This window comes from Neodiprion pinetum, chromosome 3 (genome assembly GCF_021155775.2).
Source record: "Neodiprion pinetum isolate iyNeoPine1 chromosome 3, iyNeoPine1.2, whole genome shotgun sequence".
Classification (NCBI taxonomy): Eukaryota; Metazoa; Arthropoda; class Insecta; order Hymenoptera; family Diprionidae; genus Neodiprion; species Neodiprion pinetum.
The window spans coordinates 24,410,148-24,427,128 of NC_060234.1; the positions used below are offsets into that span (position 1 = coordinate 24,410,148).

The 16,981-nt window shown below is 38.2% G+C and overlaps 1 protein-coding gene across 3 annotated transcripts in view; it reads right to left on the reverse strand.

Moving 5' to 3' along the window:
- Positions 1–16,981, reverse strand: part of LOC124213786 (uncharacterized) — a 130,735-nt gene that overhangs the window by 103,102 nt on the left and 10,652 nt on the right. The window contains exon 1 of one of the 3 annotated variants that reach the window (XM_069134125.1): positions 14,527–14,712. The exons of the other annotated variants lie outside the window; for them this stretch is intronic. Coding sequence (XP_068990226.1) covers positions 14,527–14,616 — 90 coding nt within the window. The 5' untranslated portion in view covers positions 14,617–14,712. Of the gene's footprint in view, positions 1–14,526; positions 14,713–16,981 lie in introns of those variants that run through there. 3 annotated transcript variants of the gene reach the window in all.

A 16,981-nucleotide genomic window follows, 5' to 3' on the forward strand; every position in this document is an offset into this window, starting at 1 on the left:
TCAATATTACGGCAATGTTGTAAAACTATACATTGAACGATCCCGATTTGATATAAAAAAAAATAAATAAATAAAAATAAAAAAAAAAATAAACGAGCTTCAGCAAATTTGTAGAAAATAGTATTATGTAAGTAAAATGAGCTATAGAATAGTGAAATCAATCGGTTCTATCGGGTTTTCAACAATTTCGTGAAGCTATTCTAAATGAAGCATCGATATATCTAATCTTTTCTACTTTTACGTTTTCAAAAAGGATCTCCGTAGCTTACTTATATGATAATTTGGTAAATACTCAACGTACGCCCATCAAGTAGCAAAATTCATCGTCAGAATAAATTTTTGGCCAACCAGCCTCCTTGACATTAACTGACTCCGGAAGACACGTCGCTTGAAGAGCAGGCCGAGTTCTCGGTGATGAGATTTTAGAACGCAGATGCGATCGTTAAACCTGTCGCTGGCCTGTCTTTGATCATGCATTCTTTCGCAGCTCAACGTCTTCTTCGACGACACTGAGGCATTGCAAATTTGGTGATAAATCTACTCGCGCGAAAATCCACACAAAGGTGGTTCAATTTCAGTCGTCTGATGAAGGTTCAGAGAAATTGCGCAAAAAATGTTTAAAGCTAAATAAATCCCACTCCACATAGAAATAGCAGCACTTGTGCGATGTAGATACGTAGATTATACATGAGAGGTGAGGCCGTTTCTACCTAGCGACATGAATAATTCAATAATCCTAACGAGCAATTACGAAAGATTGAAAGTGTAGACGTGCATGCATAATGTCGTCAGGTTAAAAAGTTTACTGCGATAAGAAGTGATCAGATACATATTTTATTCCGGATTCGAAAATAATCACTGTTATTTCTGTTTATGTAAGAGAAATTCATTTTTTTACATGCGGATGAAATGAATTTTTTTTTATCAAATTTCAAGTTTTTAGAACTCAATTCAAGGCGAAGCATCTACATTTTTTCTGGCGCGAAGTAGCAGTTGACACGTAAAATAAAAGAAGTGCTGAGAATGATTGTTGAACCAATATAAAATTATGAGTGTATGCACGGTCAGCAATGATTGAATTGTCAGACGTTATTCAACACCAGATAATTCTATTTGAGAAATAATTTTTGTACCAAGGACCGAAAAAATATCGTATCTCATTTTCGAGAATTTAATCCATTTCTGTATGCGTGTAACTGCATAATAAATTGGAACGTTGTTTCTCTGTATAGTTTATGACGCGGTGTAACAGAGAACTTCTTTAAATTTCGATTCCTTTTAGCCTGCACACATATTACAAAAACTAACGTCTAAGGACAAACGGGTTTAAAGTGAAGAAACACGTTGCGATTTTGAGAGCTTGCGTCACACGCAGGGCGACCAACCGTCATGAACGTAACCTCAAAAATTTTTACAGTTGTCACTGGCAGTTGTGTTCAACGCCGACAGCTGTCAAAGTTTTTGCGGTTAAATATATCACGGCAAACTGTCATCTGAATTTACGACTATTGGTCACCCTGCCAAACAACTGCTCTAGACGACGTACCATTCTGTCGATGGATAATCACTCTGTACATAATATACAAAATTCATTTTCATTTTTTACTCAGAACTATACCTATGTTTCAGCTATACGATAAAAGATAAAAATAGTCAAGGACTGCATAGCGACCGCGACTAGAAATTCCTCTAGGTTTGACTACGTGTTTGTTGAAATTTTGAAACCCCATTCCAGGTTACACGAGATTCGCAAAAATACATGCAAGTTATTCGACGTAGATATGCGGTTTCGTTGTAATAAGCTCGCTGAGAAAGCAATCTAGAGAATGGCGACAATTTAGCAAGCCATCGTTGACCTTTGGACCGTAACCGCAATCGATGTTTATTGGTTCGAAGCTGCGGTCGGTTCTGCACGTGCCAATAAGCGTTGGAACTTCTACCGCGGTATCATGGATTTTGTAGAAAGACGCGATGCAATCGCTGCGCGCCGCTCCGGCAGAATCGTTCTTAAAATTCACCTCCGCCAGTCCGATTATTGCGGGCATATTAGTTTATCCATTAATCTGGCCGATACGGCTTATGGACTGGATTGACATAATTCTTTTCAGCGCTCCCCATTTGCTCCAAAAAGCCAGTAAATCTATCTTTGTTTGTCCGTCTACTCGAGAGGTTAATCAACTCTTGATACGAGATTTCACCGAGGGGTTTAATCAAAATATCACACGATTTCATTACCGGGGCTTCATCGGACGAGTTTACACGGGGTTTACGAAAATTTCATAAGGTCAAAAATTTCAGAGGGGCTCGAACGGATTCATTCATATCACGAGATTTCGGGGATTTTTAATCAAGATTTCATAAGACTCTGGCACAGATTTACAACGGACTTCTTAAACACTGATCTGTACAAAACAAAAGAAACAATTCAGCGGGTGCTCCGATATTCTAAAATGTGATAAGTCGATACTAAGTAACGCATGATAAATATTGTTTAAAATTACCAGAAGAAATAATACAGGACATAATTATTTACTGCGATTATATACAGAATAGCACATTAAATTCGTTACGATTCCGCAAATAATTTCCCCCCAACGTACCTACGTCACATTATAACAGTCACTATACTGTTTGTGAAAAGAGAAAAAAATCAAGTGATAAAAAATATAAAAATTTCGAGTTTTTATATTTACAAATAGTATCTTGTGTAGTAAAAATTTGAGCAGGCATACGAACCAAAGGCGAGTTCGCTTGTGCGAGCCGAAGACTAATATTGCAAATACGCGAGGCGAAAAGATCATCGGCTTCTTGTTGCACACGATTCTTTACATAACAAGAGTGTGTTGCGAGTTTTTTCACGCAGCACGAAATTGAGGTTAGGGTCGCGTAATGTCGGATTTATTTGCGTCGGCGCATGCGCACTCGCAGACTCACTCTACAGCAATAGAAACGCATACTTCGCGTACGGAAGACACGCATGAAAAACGCGTAAAGCATGCTCGTGTCGTATAAACTCATTTTCTAAGGTTATTACATTTGCACGGGCGTATGCAAATACGACGAGTTTTTGTTCAATCCTTTCGGGGTCGCGTACATTAAGTATGATAAAACGTTAAAAATCGCGGGGATGGATTCAACTGAGCGGCGCGAACGAGCTGTTTGACTTACACGTGAAGAAATGCAGACGCGTAGTAATACTTGAATAATAAATCGAGATTTTCAATCTGCCAGCGTGCAGATTCCGTCAGCTAATTCGGTCTTTTTCCCGAGGGTATATCTGCTGCTGATCTTGAGGACAGAATCTGGAAAGCTCAAGGACGAACAATGCGTGACCGTTGAAGAGGAAAATTCGCTCAATCGTTCTCTTTCACCAATCGCATATACAAAGATCTGACAAGCTTTATCCATCGGCGAGGAAAATAATCCATTTCATCCACATGCGCAAAGTTGAGAGTCGGGCTACGCTTTCGTCCATGGACGTCACCCTACTCGATATCTCAATATGAATGCGGAGTGATTCGAATTAAGGATGAAACGGCCAGGGAAAGAGGAAAAATCCGTTTGAAAAACCTCCAGCCATGTTATTTGCGCCAATGGCGATGAACACGGATAAAACGACATTCCTAATATGTGATAGAAATTTGTGAGATAATTCGAGTGACACAAGCTAATTAGATATCAACGATTTGAGAAGAGCTTTCATAATTAGAACGCTCAAAACGATAAAACTCTGACGTTTCCGATCAAAATCCAATGCTTTTGGGGTCATTTCGCTCACCGATCAGATTCTCGCTAATTTTCTGAAAAACATCCAAGAAATCTTACGTTATAGTATAATTATAACGTACAAACATTATCAGAGTAAGTACTTATACAAATCCATTTTCACCTGCTCTGGAGACGAGTATTTATAAAAATTTCAAACGATCTGAACAGGAAAAATTCCAAAAATATTAGGATCGTATAGAAAGTTCCGAAGTTCAATCATTTTTAACATACGTATATAAACCCTCCTCTCAAATTATTCCCTGATATCTTATAATTAGCTTGCGTTTCTCGCAGTTTCTTAGATTCATTTCTATTACACGGTAGAGATGTTTTCTGTTCCCATTCACTTTTGAACAAATGCTCTAACGAAACCTCTACCATCCGTCGCATTCCACTACAGGTCAAAAGCGCTTTGAAGAGGAGCATAATAAATTAGGCTGAAGTTTGTAACGTGATTATAATAATGCATCTTTAGAGTAACTCGTTATTTTGTGACTTCAGAATTATCTAGAATTTAGTAAACCATTAATAACGCATTAAAAAACTCGGATTTTGTAAATTCAACTTCTACGGTTATTCCAAAGGTTCAAAATATGAATGTTTGTTTCAACGTTTCGATACGTTGACGTTACCGACTTCAGCGTCGTCGTAATAAGGCAGGCAAGGGACAAGAAAGTTTGACGTCGCAAGTCAAACTCCACCTTGTTATTACCTGACACACGTGATGGGATACACATTCGTTTGAAGTATATATTATACTACACTCCTACCGCGAAGGATTAAATTGTCAGCACTCCGACGGAAATTTTTCTATAAAAGTAGGATCGTAAAACAGAATGCATAAAAAGTTTTATGCGAAGCAAAGAAGGTCGAAGAAGTTGACACCGCTAGACAAAACTAGCTTCAATCTGGGGTCAAGAGTTTCTCCCTCGAAACTTGTCTATACTTATACCATGTATACGTCATGCTCCAGAAAAAGTTTCGACCGAAATAGTGTTTTGTTCTGAATCATTCGGTTCGATGATGATTGGTTGCAGGATCGTGTCGAACTAACAGCGTACAGTCGATTCACCGATACACCTAATTGCGTTAACTGATGTTAAACCTTGATGCCGCGTGGAAAATTTCCCTGCCCGCCACGGGGATTTAAGCGGTTGGACAAAAATTCCATTAAATTAATTAGAATTGAACCCTGTATAACATTCGCGAGTATAAAAGATCAGGCGAACTTCAAAAGGGAGTTACGAGTGACTTTTAATATCAAAGAAGAACTCATTATCAAAATGAGTACTTCCGTTCGTCGGTTTCAGTTGACCAGTTTTGTGTTGGTATTAAAGCCTGTAGCTATGGACTATAGCTGAGGAAGCCCTTGGAGTGCTTCGTCGGAACTCTGAACTCTAAAATCTGGGCTGAATATGCACTCGAATTTTAATCATCTACCCCGCAAGCTTCTCCTCCTCGGATGGATGATTTACTGGAAGAATAAGGAAATCGGTATGGTAATATGAATGGGACGAGGAGATGAAGCCACGCACATGAATGACGTTTATTATGCCGCCGAGATCAGTCCAAAGCTCCCTTGAGGAACGCCGACGAGACCTACACCTACGTACATATCGTTCACTGTCATATTTTTTGGTTAACAAACCTGCCAGACTCCATGGAATTTGCACCGATACGCTTGTCCATAACCGATAGAGGCTTTACTTTTCAAGAATTCGATACTTATCTTGTGAGTAATGAACTGTAAGTGAATAGCAAAATCCTTGATTGGTTAAACATTGGTGAAAAATATTAAGTTTAGACTGCATTAACATATTTTTCACCAGTCGAATTGCAAATTGGAGCGTTTCCACATTACGGTCAATCAGAGCAAATAAAAGTAGCCATGTGTACCTGGCAGGTGCATCCACTATTCTATAGTTAAAATTCATGGATTGCCAGCTATGCCAAGCCCTTTGTAAAGCATCAGACTTAACTGTGCGGTACTCGGGTATTTTTTTTTACTCATCCTACGTTGCGTGGGTGCAATTGAATTTGTGCATTTCGTGCAGCTTTGACGGTAGATACTGATGGTGGATTGGAATTCGACCGTTGGAAATCACTCGGGACCGCCCTGCAGGTCGTGCCGCAGGGCAATAAACACTTGGAATCCAATTACTTTTTTCAATCGAATTTTAGCTCAGCGATTTAAAGTTTTCGAAACGATTGAACAAGAGAAAAAATTTTTCTATTCTCGTCTATCGCTGCAGCACGGAAAAGGACTGACATTGCTTGACGTGGAAATTACGTACTGGAACGATGGTAGAATTTACGAGATGCGAAGTACACGCAAGTTACTGTTCACGAAACTTCATACCAAAACTTTTAATACGTAGATATTAGTTTGATTCCAGTACCGATGCAGGATTTTAATTTTGCTCTATTGGTACGCGTGAAGTGAAGATGAGGAAAAATCGGTTTATTTTCCCATAAAAAAAAAAATCATCCTTTTTATCTACCTATGTAATATAATTAGTAATTTTTAATTAATTAATTACACAAAGTAATTCGTGGTACCCAACACTGCTCTTAACCGATGCCTCCAGTGTGACGACGCTTACAATTAGAGGGATTTTCCAACCAGTCATATCTCGCAAACGCGACTTCAGAGATCACACGTTCTGGAAGTTAATTTACCAAACTCAAGCCCATCTATTGCCCCTATAATTTTGTGTACTCAGTTCTGGGATACTCTATATTTTCGTTTAGCGAAACTCCGAAGCGCATTGAGGAATTTCGAAAGTTGTCAGTTTCCTCGTCAACTTCAGTCACGCACGATGTGTCGGATGATAGAAATTCGATTGAGAAACGGGCAAGGTATCCCTGCAGTACATACTCTGATCTGGTGAGCAATAGACCAGATATATCTACCTATGTGGATGAGAAAAGTTGTGTAGTTTTCGATGAGCTGAGAAGATAAGGTGGGGGCGGTGTATTGATCGTCCGACCCTTTGAGACGAAATAACCGCCAATATCTATCGAGCGGTTAGTGTGTAGCTAGTATAAGTGACACTTAATGAGTTTCGTTGCCGCAAAAAACTCGAATGACATGCTGCAGAGAACAGCGACAAGGAAATTAGTTCTCAGTGAGTCCACTAAGTACTTTATTGTATAAGCAGACTATGCGGGAAGACGAAGGTATCGGTACTACCCTGTCTCTGTAAAGTTTTATCTACAGGATGAAAGCTCAAAGTTGTCGTCCTGTTGTAGCGATTGACGTCGCAATGGCCTGAAAGTTCAACACCTAACAGTATGCGATGCACAATTATCCAGTAGATACTTTGAATGGAGAAGTTTTGGTTACATTCGATTCGAACGTAGCTGTACTGATATATAGGGTAGATGTTTGATCGCTTTAGGTACCAATTGTGACCATATTTATTACGTGTAATCCGAAGTTATGTCTAATAATGGTACATGATATCTGATTTTCAAACTATAAAGTTTACGATGTATCCAAAATTTCTTGCCAAAACTTGCTCAAAGTCCGATTTTAGTCATGAATGTGTTCATTGAACAGATTAAGAGTCTAATAAATACGAAATTTTATAAAAGCGGTGAGAGATGATGCATCCACCCGAGGGAATATCCGTATAAGATCTCGAAGAAACGGAGGCGTTTCGTGTCTGCGGTACTCTGCACGCGTATTTACGTAACAGCCGAAGAATTCCAACATCAGGTTCTGAGTGACAATTTTTCCAAAAATAAATACGAACCCTACAGCCAAAAGAGAGGGGGAAAAAGTGTATATTTTTTTCACTGCGAGCCCTAACGCTGCCTGCGTGTAGCAGAACTTCTGTATTAGACAGGCAAGTATGAGCTTCATTGATTACTGTCCCGGATCTCAAACAGACGAGTGAAAAATCAGGGTTTCTGTGGCAAAGAATGCCTGTAGGGTGATTTCGAAATTACAAAAATTTCTAGCATGTAAGAATAACTGTATTAATTAAGTAATCGTGAGATGTATTAATTTCCGGAGAAAATTTCTTACCCTAGTAATGAGTATTTGTAAAGCTGTAATGATTCGTGCGACTATGGTCGAGATGAGAAAATGTCGGGCAACACAAAACAGGGCGTATTTCGTTCCAAGATTTTCAGAATTTTTGCAATAACGATCGGCGCGAATTATCGTTGAACAAACAGCGATCTTTAAACTAGCCTATGAATTGAAATATCGACTTTTCAGCATTCAATGCTCCAGTGAGTATAGACCGGTGCCTGAACTCAGCGAAAACGTGAAGTACTTTTTATTTTATGAATAATTACGACCTCGTCATAAATTTTTCTGTACATCTAACGTTACGCAATGACACAAAACATGGTTTCGTCTGAACAAGGACTTGTTTTTTTCGTTCAAAATTATAATTTCCGGACTTTTTCCGATCAATGCGCTGGAATCATTGAAGAGAAAAAACTATTGTTAGTTGTTCTTTTCTCGGTGCTGTTTGTATGATTAAATTCAATTTTTTCCGACTATCACTACTTGACCAGTTTTTATTTTCTACGGGCAGTGAACTGTGTTGTTAATTTTTTATCCATCGCTGTTCAAATCAGTTCAGCTTCATGGTGAACGGATTCACATGAGATATACTTTGCACTTACGCGATGTTGAGAAACTTAATTTTTCACCCGTCCCACAGAAACGTCGGTACTCTATAAGCTACTGTAGTTTGTACATATATATTATACATTAAGTAGAGGTATTAAAGAAAACTGACGGTTGAATTCTGAACTGATTGTGAATTCAGCATTTGTTACGCGTAACAGGCAGAAATGTGGAAAATGTTATAATGGAGTCAGTATTTCTTGGACACTTTTTGAAATTCACAACGCAACTTCCAGACTCATAGCAGTAATCAATCATCAGTCAGTTAACAATAAAAGTTTACTACTACATTTACTATTTGATATCTCCATGTTTATCCTAAAAGATTCGCATCACCTACCTAACCGTCATAAGTCGCGTTTAACAGCCGAGGCTTGAGGTGGCCAGCCTGCGCGAAAAATCTGATAAAGTTCGGACACACGCAATTGGGCACTCAATCTGCCAAGTTTCACGGGGTGTCTCTCGGTACGTATACTGATAATAAAATCGGCAAGCGAATGTAAATGTTGAAGAATTCTTTTTACGTTGAAAACAACGCATAATGATGATAAATTTTTCACTTCGTGCAATTTATTATGAATTTTATCCGTGAACAATTGACATAACGAGCTTACGTAGGACTAACAATGATTTTCGAGTGGCAAGAATTCATCACGATGTCTTTTATTCTTAACTTCTTGAAAGAACTGCATGAGCTTTATATACTACATTGAACGATTCGTTCACACTTCGATACATTTCACTACACAGATATAAACAAGAGAGACTGTTATTATTCGGTGTAAAACTTCAGCAATTCACGTAATTCGAGTAATGGCTATATTCCAGGAATAATAGAGCAAATCTTTGTTCAGTGCAGCCATTAAATTTGCACAATCCGTTCGCAATGCCAGTCTATACACATATGCATTTTCAACATATCATTACGGCGATTCCGGTAATAATTAAAGTATCTCACCGATAATTTATGCACATTGAAATGGCCAAAACGCAAGGTACGATCTCGTAAGAGGGCCAGAAGCGTTCTATAATTGTACTAATTATTTAAACGATTCCTGACTAATTTCAATCCAAACATGTAAACATTGCGTTACCAATCACGTGTCAACCAATCACGTGTAGCAAACAACTGATTTGATGGATTTCTACGTAGAACAAAACTTGTTTCAAAGTGGTTCTGGATCTCATTGTGAATGCCAAAAAATGGGTGACACAATTATGATCTGCAAGAGATGAAATTGGTTTCGTATAAATTATTCTACTTTTCACTGAAACAAATAATTAAGGCATGATATTCGCAGTAAGAAAAAATAAAAATTTTTAAACAATTAGATAATTCTACAAGAAATACACCGAATATGTCTCGTTTTTATGGAAAATCATAAATTATAGCAACCTGAAACCAATTTTCTCTATCGTTATTCATGCCAATATTCATATTTAAAGGAAATCTTTACGTGTATGGAAAGTTTTTCAATTACCCAAACTTCTTTTCTACGTGGAAAAATTTTTGTAAAGAAAAATCGATTCTATAATGTAGAGTTTAATATATCTGAAAGTATTATATTATTTATGCAAAACTCGTATTCACTTTTAATCAGTGTATCGACAAAATCCATGGAAATTATAGAAATCCTATAATTTTGTTCGTACGTCTACATGTATATTGCGTACACATACATATATATATACACACACACACATATATATATATATATATATATATATCAGTACATACTGGGAAACTATTTTCTAGCAAACAGTCAGCCGAAGCACCGTTTTTTATTCGTATATTTGAAAACACAGCTTGAGCTGCTTATCTGCTAGCGTTAATTGGCAAGTTTCACAGAAAACTCCCGATGCGAATAAATCTTGGAATGTCTGTGAAATACTTTCATAAGTAAAACAATTCGATGAGTAAGTTTTGTATATTAGACAAGGTATACTGACAAGGCAGCAAAATTAAGCGGGATAAATGTACTCCTTGTTACAGTAGAGTAAAAGTCTCCCCAACAACAATTAGCACTGTTTGATCGTTGAATGAAAAATTGCGATAATCTGGGCGAAATGTGGCCGGGACAAGTCACTTAATTGGGCCGGGGATATGTACTCTATACAACCTACACGACGAAGATACGCACGAACAATGTATTTGTAGGTATCACGTAAAATACTCCGACAAAGTAAACATCAATAGTACGTATATCGGGGCAGTAACAAGATGGGGAGATTTCATCTCGTATGCACACACAGCGATCCGCGTATAATTAAAACTTTCGGTCAATAATAACAAATGTAGCTCTACCCACATGAGAACACATACCTACGACGTGTGGCCCTCAATTAGTTACGGTTTCGAATTACGAACAAAAGTCACGTTTGTTTCAATACTATCCGATCGATCTGAAAATTTCCCCATTTATGCATCGACATGTCGATATGGTTTTATCTCAATTTCGTTTCATTTCCCGTCACTCAACACGCATATCGACATTCTGCACGTACGTCAACAGCTGTTACAAGCTGTTACACCGAACGAAGATAAATGTATGACCAAGGGATGTATGTTTCGCTCAAGGGATCATGGTGTCAATATCATTCGAAATGATTTCGTAAGCTCCGAAATCACACTGAAATTATTTAGGATTATAGAAGTCTCTTTGTAATCTGAAAAATGATGAGAAATCATATGGAATCTTAGAAATCGTGAGAAATCATCTGGTCAGAGTAAAATTATTCGTTAAGTAATCTCTCGTAATAACTCTATAAAATTTAAGTAATCATGAACTGTATTGGGTGTTAAGCCTGGGAAGTAGGGTGATACGTACTGTTTGTACATATCGTCATGACTTTCATTAAAAATCAGTGCACCACAGTGCACGTTGTGTTTTACGACTTACTTCAACAAGAAATTCCACTATCAAATCGATTCCGTATTCGCGTTTGCGATATTAATTTAGCCAGGGTAGTATTGTGAAAGTATGATCAGATGATCGGAACCTTGAACTTGAAAGAAATTAAGTCTCTTGAAAATCCTCACAAACGACAGGTGAAATCATTAAATGTAATATTATTAAATGTAATACCGACAAAGAAACCGAAAATCCGAATTCATCAGGTTTAAGATTTAATATTGCTTGTGGATTCATTGGTTTATAGAAACGCCTACGTAAGTTCAACGAAGCTTTTTACATCTTTTCTAAGTTCACATCACCATGTGAAAGACAATTTCTTCAACTCGTAGGAGTGAAAAATGGTCTTTCCTGTACTCCGCGCATGCGCTTTTGCGGACTTATTTGTTGATATTATAGCTTGCTTTTCCAAATGTGCTTATAATCAGATTCATTTCTATCATTGGCCCAATAAACATAGACAGACATTTTTTACATGTCATTTTTCTATTTTCCAATCTTTTGATCCAACGGTCCACCGAATCATTCTTAATTAACGCACCGGCACTTGCTCACTGCACTGCGTATGAGCGACAGGACGAATCGTCAAAATATTACATTAATCTGCAAGGCGAGACGAGATCCTCGACCTCGTATAACCGCGCGTACGTGGTCGGGGTCGATGTCATCTTACCGTTCATTCGGTGTCAAAGAAGGAACGCGCTCGTGAAGAGGCAGATGCCTCGGACATCTTCGTACGTGTACGTATAATGCTCGACGACGGTGTCCGGGTCAATACAGATTTGACGTGCAACATGAGCGACGCAATTATGAGGCAAGGAAAATTCTTTTCGTCGTTTTTGTGGCATTTTCGTATCTTCCGACTGCCTTCAGCACGAAGCCCGTAGCGCACAAAACTTGGCCGGGAGGGAGATCATTGTAAAAGACGTAACGAAGCCTCGCGGCGAATTAATTTGGCGAAGTTAAACCACTTGAGTTTATCTTTTATATACTTCGGTGACTTAAAAAGTTCCGCTACTGTGCCCTCATTCTTAAGACAAATTCTGGCCATGATTGTCATTCACGATTCTGTGCGTAACAAAGGGAGACTTACTCGCCACTCTGCTCTTTTCTTAGTTTGTCCATATTCGTTCTAATCCCGCTTTGGGCCACAAAAATTAATATCATATCGGAAGTAAAGTCACGTCTAAAAATATTGAAGTTGTTACTAATTATTAAAGTGTATTCAGAGTACCACCCAATGTTTTCAGCATGATACTGATAATTTTAAAGTACCTCGAACCCTTGCCAAGGATGCGACTAAACCGAATAGAACAACCATATAATTTGTACGGTAATTCACGAGACTCAATAACGATCTGAACTCCACAGTATCAAAGGTACCAAGATGCGTATTCACACTAAAGCAAGATAATCGGAATGGTCCAAATCATTTAGCCAGCTATTATTAATTATATAATGTACCTGTATGCCAGCGTGTACAGTTGCACAAAAATACAGTTGATATGGTAATATATGTGCATGTAATGATATTCTATTCCAGAGATTACTCTGTTTCGATTTGAGGTGTGTTGAGCATGGTGTTACATCGCCGATTTGGAAGTATTTCTGAGAATCAAGGTAATTTTCTCTTAAAACTTTTAATCGATTTGAAATTTTTCGCAAAGTGATCACGCTATTGAAGGATTTTGTATGAATTTATTCCACTACGCAACGAGCTTTGAGGTTTTATTTTTCAAATTATTCAATTATCAATTCATACGATAATTCATCAGTCCTGGCTGACCGCAGCGCACTTTCTAACATCAGAACGACCACATCACAACGAAATTTGAAATAAAAATCGATGTTCTACGAAATAATGAAATGGATTCTCGTAAATGTTCCTAAATTGTTCACGTGACCACGTGCTCATCGGAATTTCAAACTTGCTGAGTTTTGAAGACATCCTACAAAATAATTTGCCAACAACTACCAACGGCATATAATTGTTTAGATGGTGATTCGTGTCGCAACGATTTGAAAATTTTGCCTCACAACAAAATCGATTGTACAAGGTCACACGGCTTTTTGCAATTCAGATTTCCAAGCAAATTTGAGGAAGTAAATTTTCACAAGTTTCACGATCGCAATAAGACTTCAAACAATATTCCACTAAATCAGTCAATACATTCACAATGTCTTCTTTCTGTTCAAAACGTGTGTACGTGGCATTGCATTGGACTCGAAACAAAAATGCGATAATGTCTTATCAAAACCGTTTGTTCTTCGCTTTTCGGAAAATACAACGATTTCAATCAAGTCCCCCACAAACACCGAACTTTTTTAATTGGTAAATTTCAAACCCTTACCGGCTCTTTCAAAATGAAGGAAAATAAAAGCAGCTCTGATTTGTGCCGATTACGTTGGAGAAAAAAGTAGATGCAATCAGAAAGAATGGTCCCTAATTGTACTTGGAAGGGTGACCGATGCATTGACACTATTCATACTCCGCGCATTACCATTTCGTGTGACACACCCTTTCATTCGGTATGTTATACGTAAATTTGATTGCAGACACAGGGTGTGTAGCAGCTGATTCGAATATCGTACCATCCATCAATTGACGAATAAACGATCATCGCACATACCTTCCGTGAAAAAAATATATGTCAACGATATTTCTGGTAGATTTGAGCCAAGTCCTGTAGCTACTCCAGATAAAAAATCGTTTTACGCAGCACGATAACGCAGAACTACATATATGTACCTACGTGAAGATACAAAGCGATAGCATAGGTTCGTATCCATCTGGGTTCCGAAACTGACGAACCGAAAAAAAATTCACGCATAGCAAAATACTTCAGAAACAAAGTCGGAGGTACCAACCCGTCACAAGGTAAAAAAATCAGAGCCAACGGATGTGCGTAGAATACCGCACACCCACCTATAGACGACTTGTAAGGGTCAATATCCTACTTACGAGGGTAGTTACAGGTTAGGTTAGGTTGTTATGGCTACACTGATCTGAAATCAATTGTAGAACCATCTTTTCGGAGTATTACGATCTCGGGTATCTCAAACGGCGCAAGTTGCCGATTGTTTTCCGTTTGTTATTTTTTTTTTTTATACAAGAAAGGGGGAGGGGGGACCTGTAAACACGCTGGTTTATCTCGTTTTGATTTGTAGTTGCGTTTGTTGATTGGTGGTGTGACTTACCGGCAGGGGACAGAGGTTGTCGTTGACGACGACCCAGCGACGGGAGTCGCGACGCCCTCGGAAACACAGACACGTGGAGTACGGTATCATGAGGAGAGAGGATCGTTCCGAATGCAACGACGGCGTCGTACTAGGCTATCCGGGAATGTGTCTATAGCGACACCGACAATGGACGTCCGTCGGATCGTCTCGCATCGCAACGTCCCTACGCGGTTACCGCGAAACGGAACCGATACGCGGGGATGGTGGAGCTACGCCCTCAGCGCCAACTAACGTCGGACCAAGCTACCCAGTTTCCGATCGATGAAACCGTCTCGTAGACCTTTAAAGCGTCTGTTCGGAGGTACCGAAAGACACCAAAAAACATCCGGCGGGATCGGAACATAATCCAAACCGTGGAAAATACGCGGAAGATAATACTGGTGATTTCGGAAATTTTTGACGTCAGGTTAGGTTGAATTATAGGGGATAATTTATTTTTCGAAAAGGTCGCAACGAAAATAATGTTATACTAGAAAATTCTGGTGAAACGTATATCGTTACAACGACGGTTTCAATGTTGTTCTAACAGACAAGAAAATGTGTAGAACAAGTAACTATTTAGTGTGATTATAGTTGTCACTGCTACATTTTCTGGGTATTGAAGTATAGGAGCAGTTTGTTCAGTGTACTAAATTTTGCAGCATAGTAATACCTTCGGAGGACCAGTGAAGCGGCTTTCAAAAAATTTAGCATAGTCCAAAATCGATTTCTTTTTTATTCAAAATTAATAACACGGGTGAAAAAAATTTTTGTCGTAAGGATTTTTCCACGCTGATAGCCCAATTCATTCTATCGATGCCACATATTCTTCAAAGAACCATTCGTCGTCGTTTAAATGCAAAGTCTCGAAAATAACAAATCGTCAGAGCAATTATGATCAGTTGCCTTAATTTTCCAAAAAATAGTTCTCTAATTTGCATATAAGTTGGTTGATTTTTTTTTCTTACATTGCACATTCGTACGATGAAAACAAATTTATTAAATAATATGAAGCATCGAAAGGGTGAATTGGGCCATCGGTGTGGAAGGAAAAACCCTCACGGCACAAAGTTTTTTTTCACCACTTATTTTAAGTGAAATGACGTGTAATTACAAATAAGTCAATTTTAAACGGTCCGTTTTTTTAAAGCCGCTATGCTGGTCCCTTCAAGACAAATTTATTATTGCGGCGGTCGATATCAAATTATCGCAATTATATGTAGTTACAAGAAAATGTATGACGAGTGTTAATGATCAAAACAAATACATACCAGAATTTTTGGTCACAGCTAAAAAACTAATTTTCATCTTGCACCCAAAACTGTATTTGTCGGTTATGGTAAAAATTTAAAATATTCGAGGACTGTATAGTAACCACAACTAGAAATTTCTCTCGGTGCGGTGGCAAAAGCATATAAAGGTACCCATAACGAGAACGTTTGTATCGTTGCACCCGATTATGGTAGTTTTGAGTGATTCGAAATTCAATAGCTTGCTACAGAGCCTATCGAAATCTATTTCTCGTAAATTTAGCATGTTATAACAATCCTGAACTAGAGCTAGCAGGCGAATTGGGATTATAGACTTTTCGATGAGCTGTTGCACGTTGAATTACTGCAGAATGTCAATATCAGCCGCAACAATACGATTGTTTTTCTCGGTGTTTCCAAATTCTTTGCATTTGTTGTAGGTATAAAAAATATTCGTTATGGATAGCAATTCAGCATAAATGCATGTACTAGTTTACCAAATATAGAACTAACAATACTTCAATCATTCCATTCAGAAATGGATGACCTGCAACTGTCACTAATCGAGGGTACGAATAGAAGAAAAGCCTAAATCGAAATTCGTACAGTTTTAACGAAATCAAGACAATTATGAAAAGGCTGCAAACTTCTTCAACAAAAATCGCATATCAGTTAGCGATATCAGTTCGGAGATGTAATTCGAAATCTTGATGAATTTGAAGAAAATATTTTTCGAGAAAGATGTGCGATCAGAGAGAAAAAAAGCACGTCTTCGAGTGTGAAAGCGTAGCTTAGTGGTATGGAACAAAAAATTCCAATAATGCACTCAATGTAAAAAGAACCGATGCAGACGTATACAGATTGTGAGCTGCACAATCGCGAACGATTTTCGATATATCAAACTACAAATTCTCTAACAAACAGTTATTTGACGCAGAGACTATTTTCTAAAATATAATCGGTTTCAACTTGAGACCATTTTTGAACAGTGCCCGAGCAAAACACTTTTTGCAATTGGTTCTAAGCCAAACGCGGTATTGGCTCAAGGATTCAGATGGTGTCAGAGTTAGCACCGGACGTTAACCACAGAGGTACGTGGGTGGAAAAATTTTCATCACCCTTTGGGGTCCAGCAGTCTAACCAGAAGACCTTTCCTCGTAGCTCTACACAGGATGTAAAAGTTC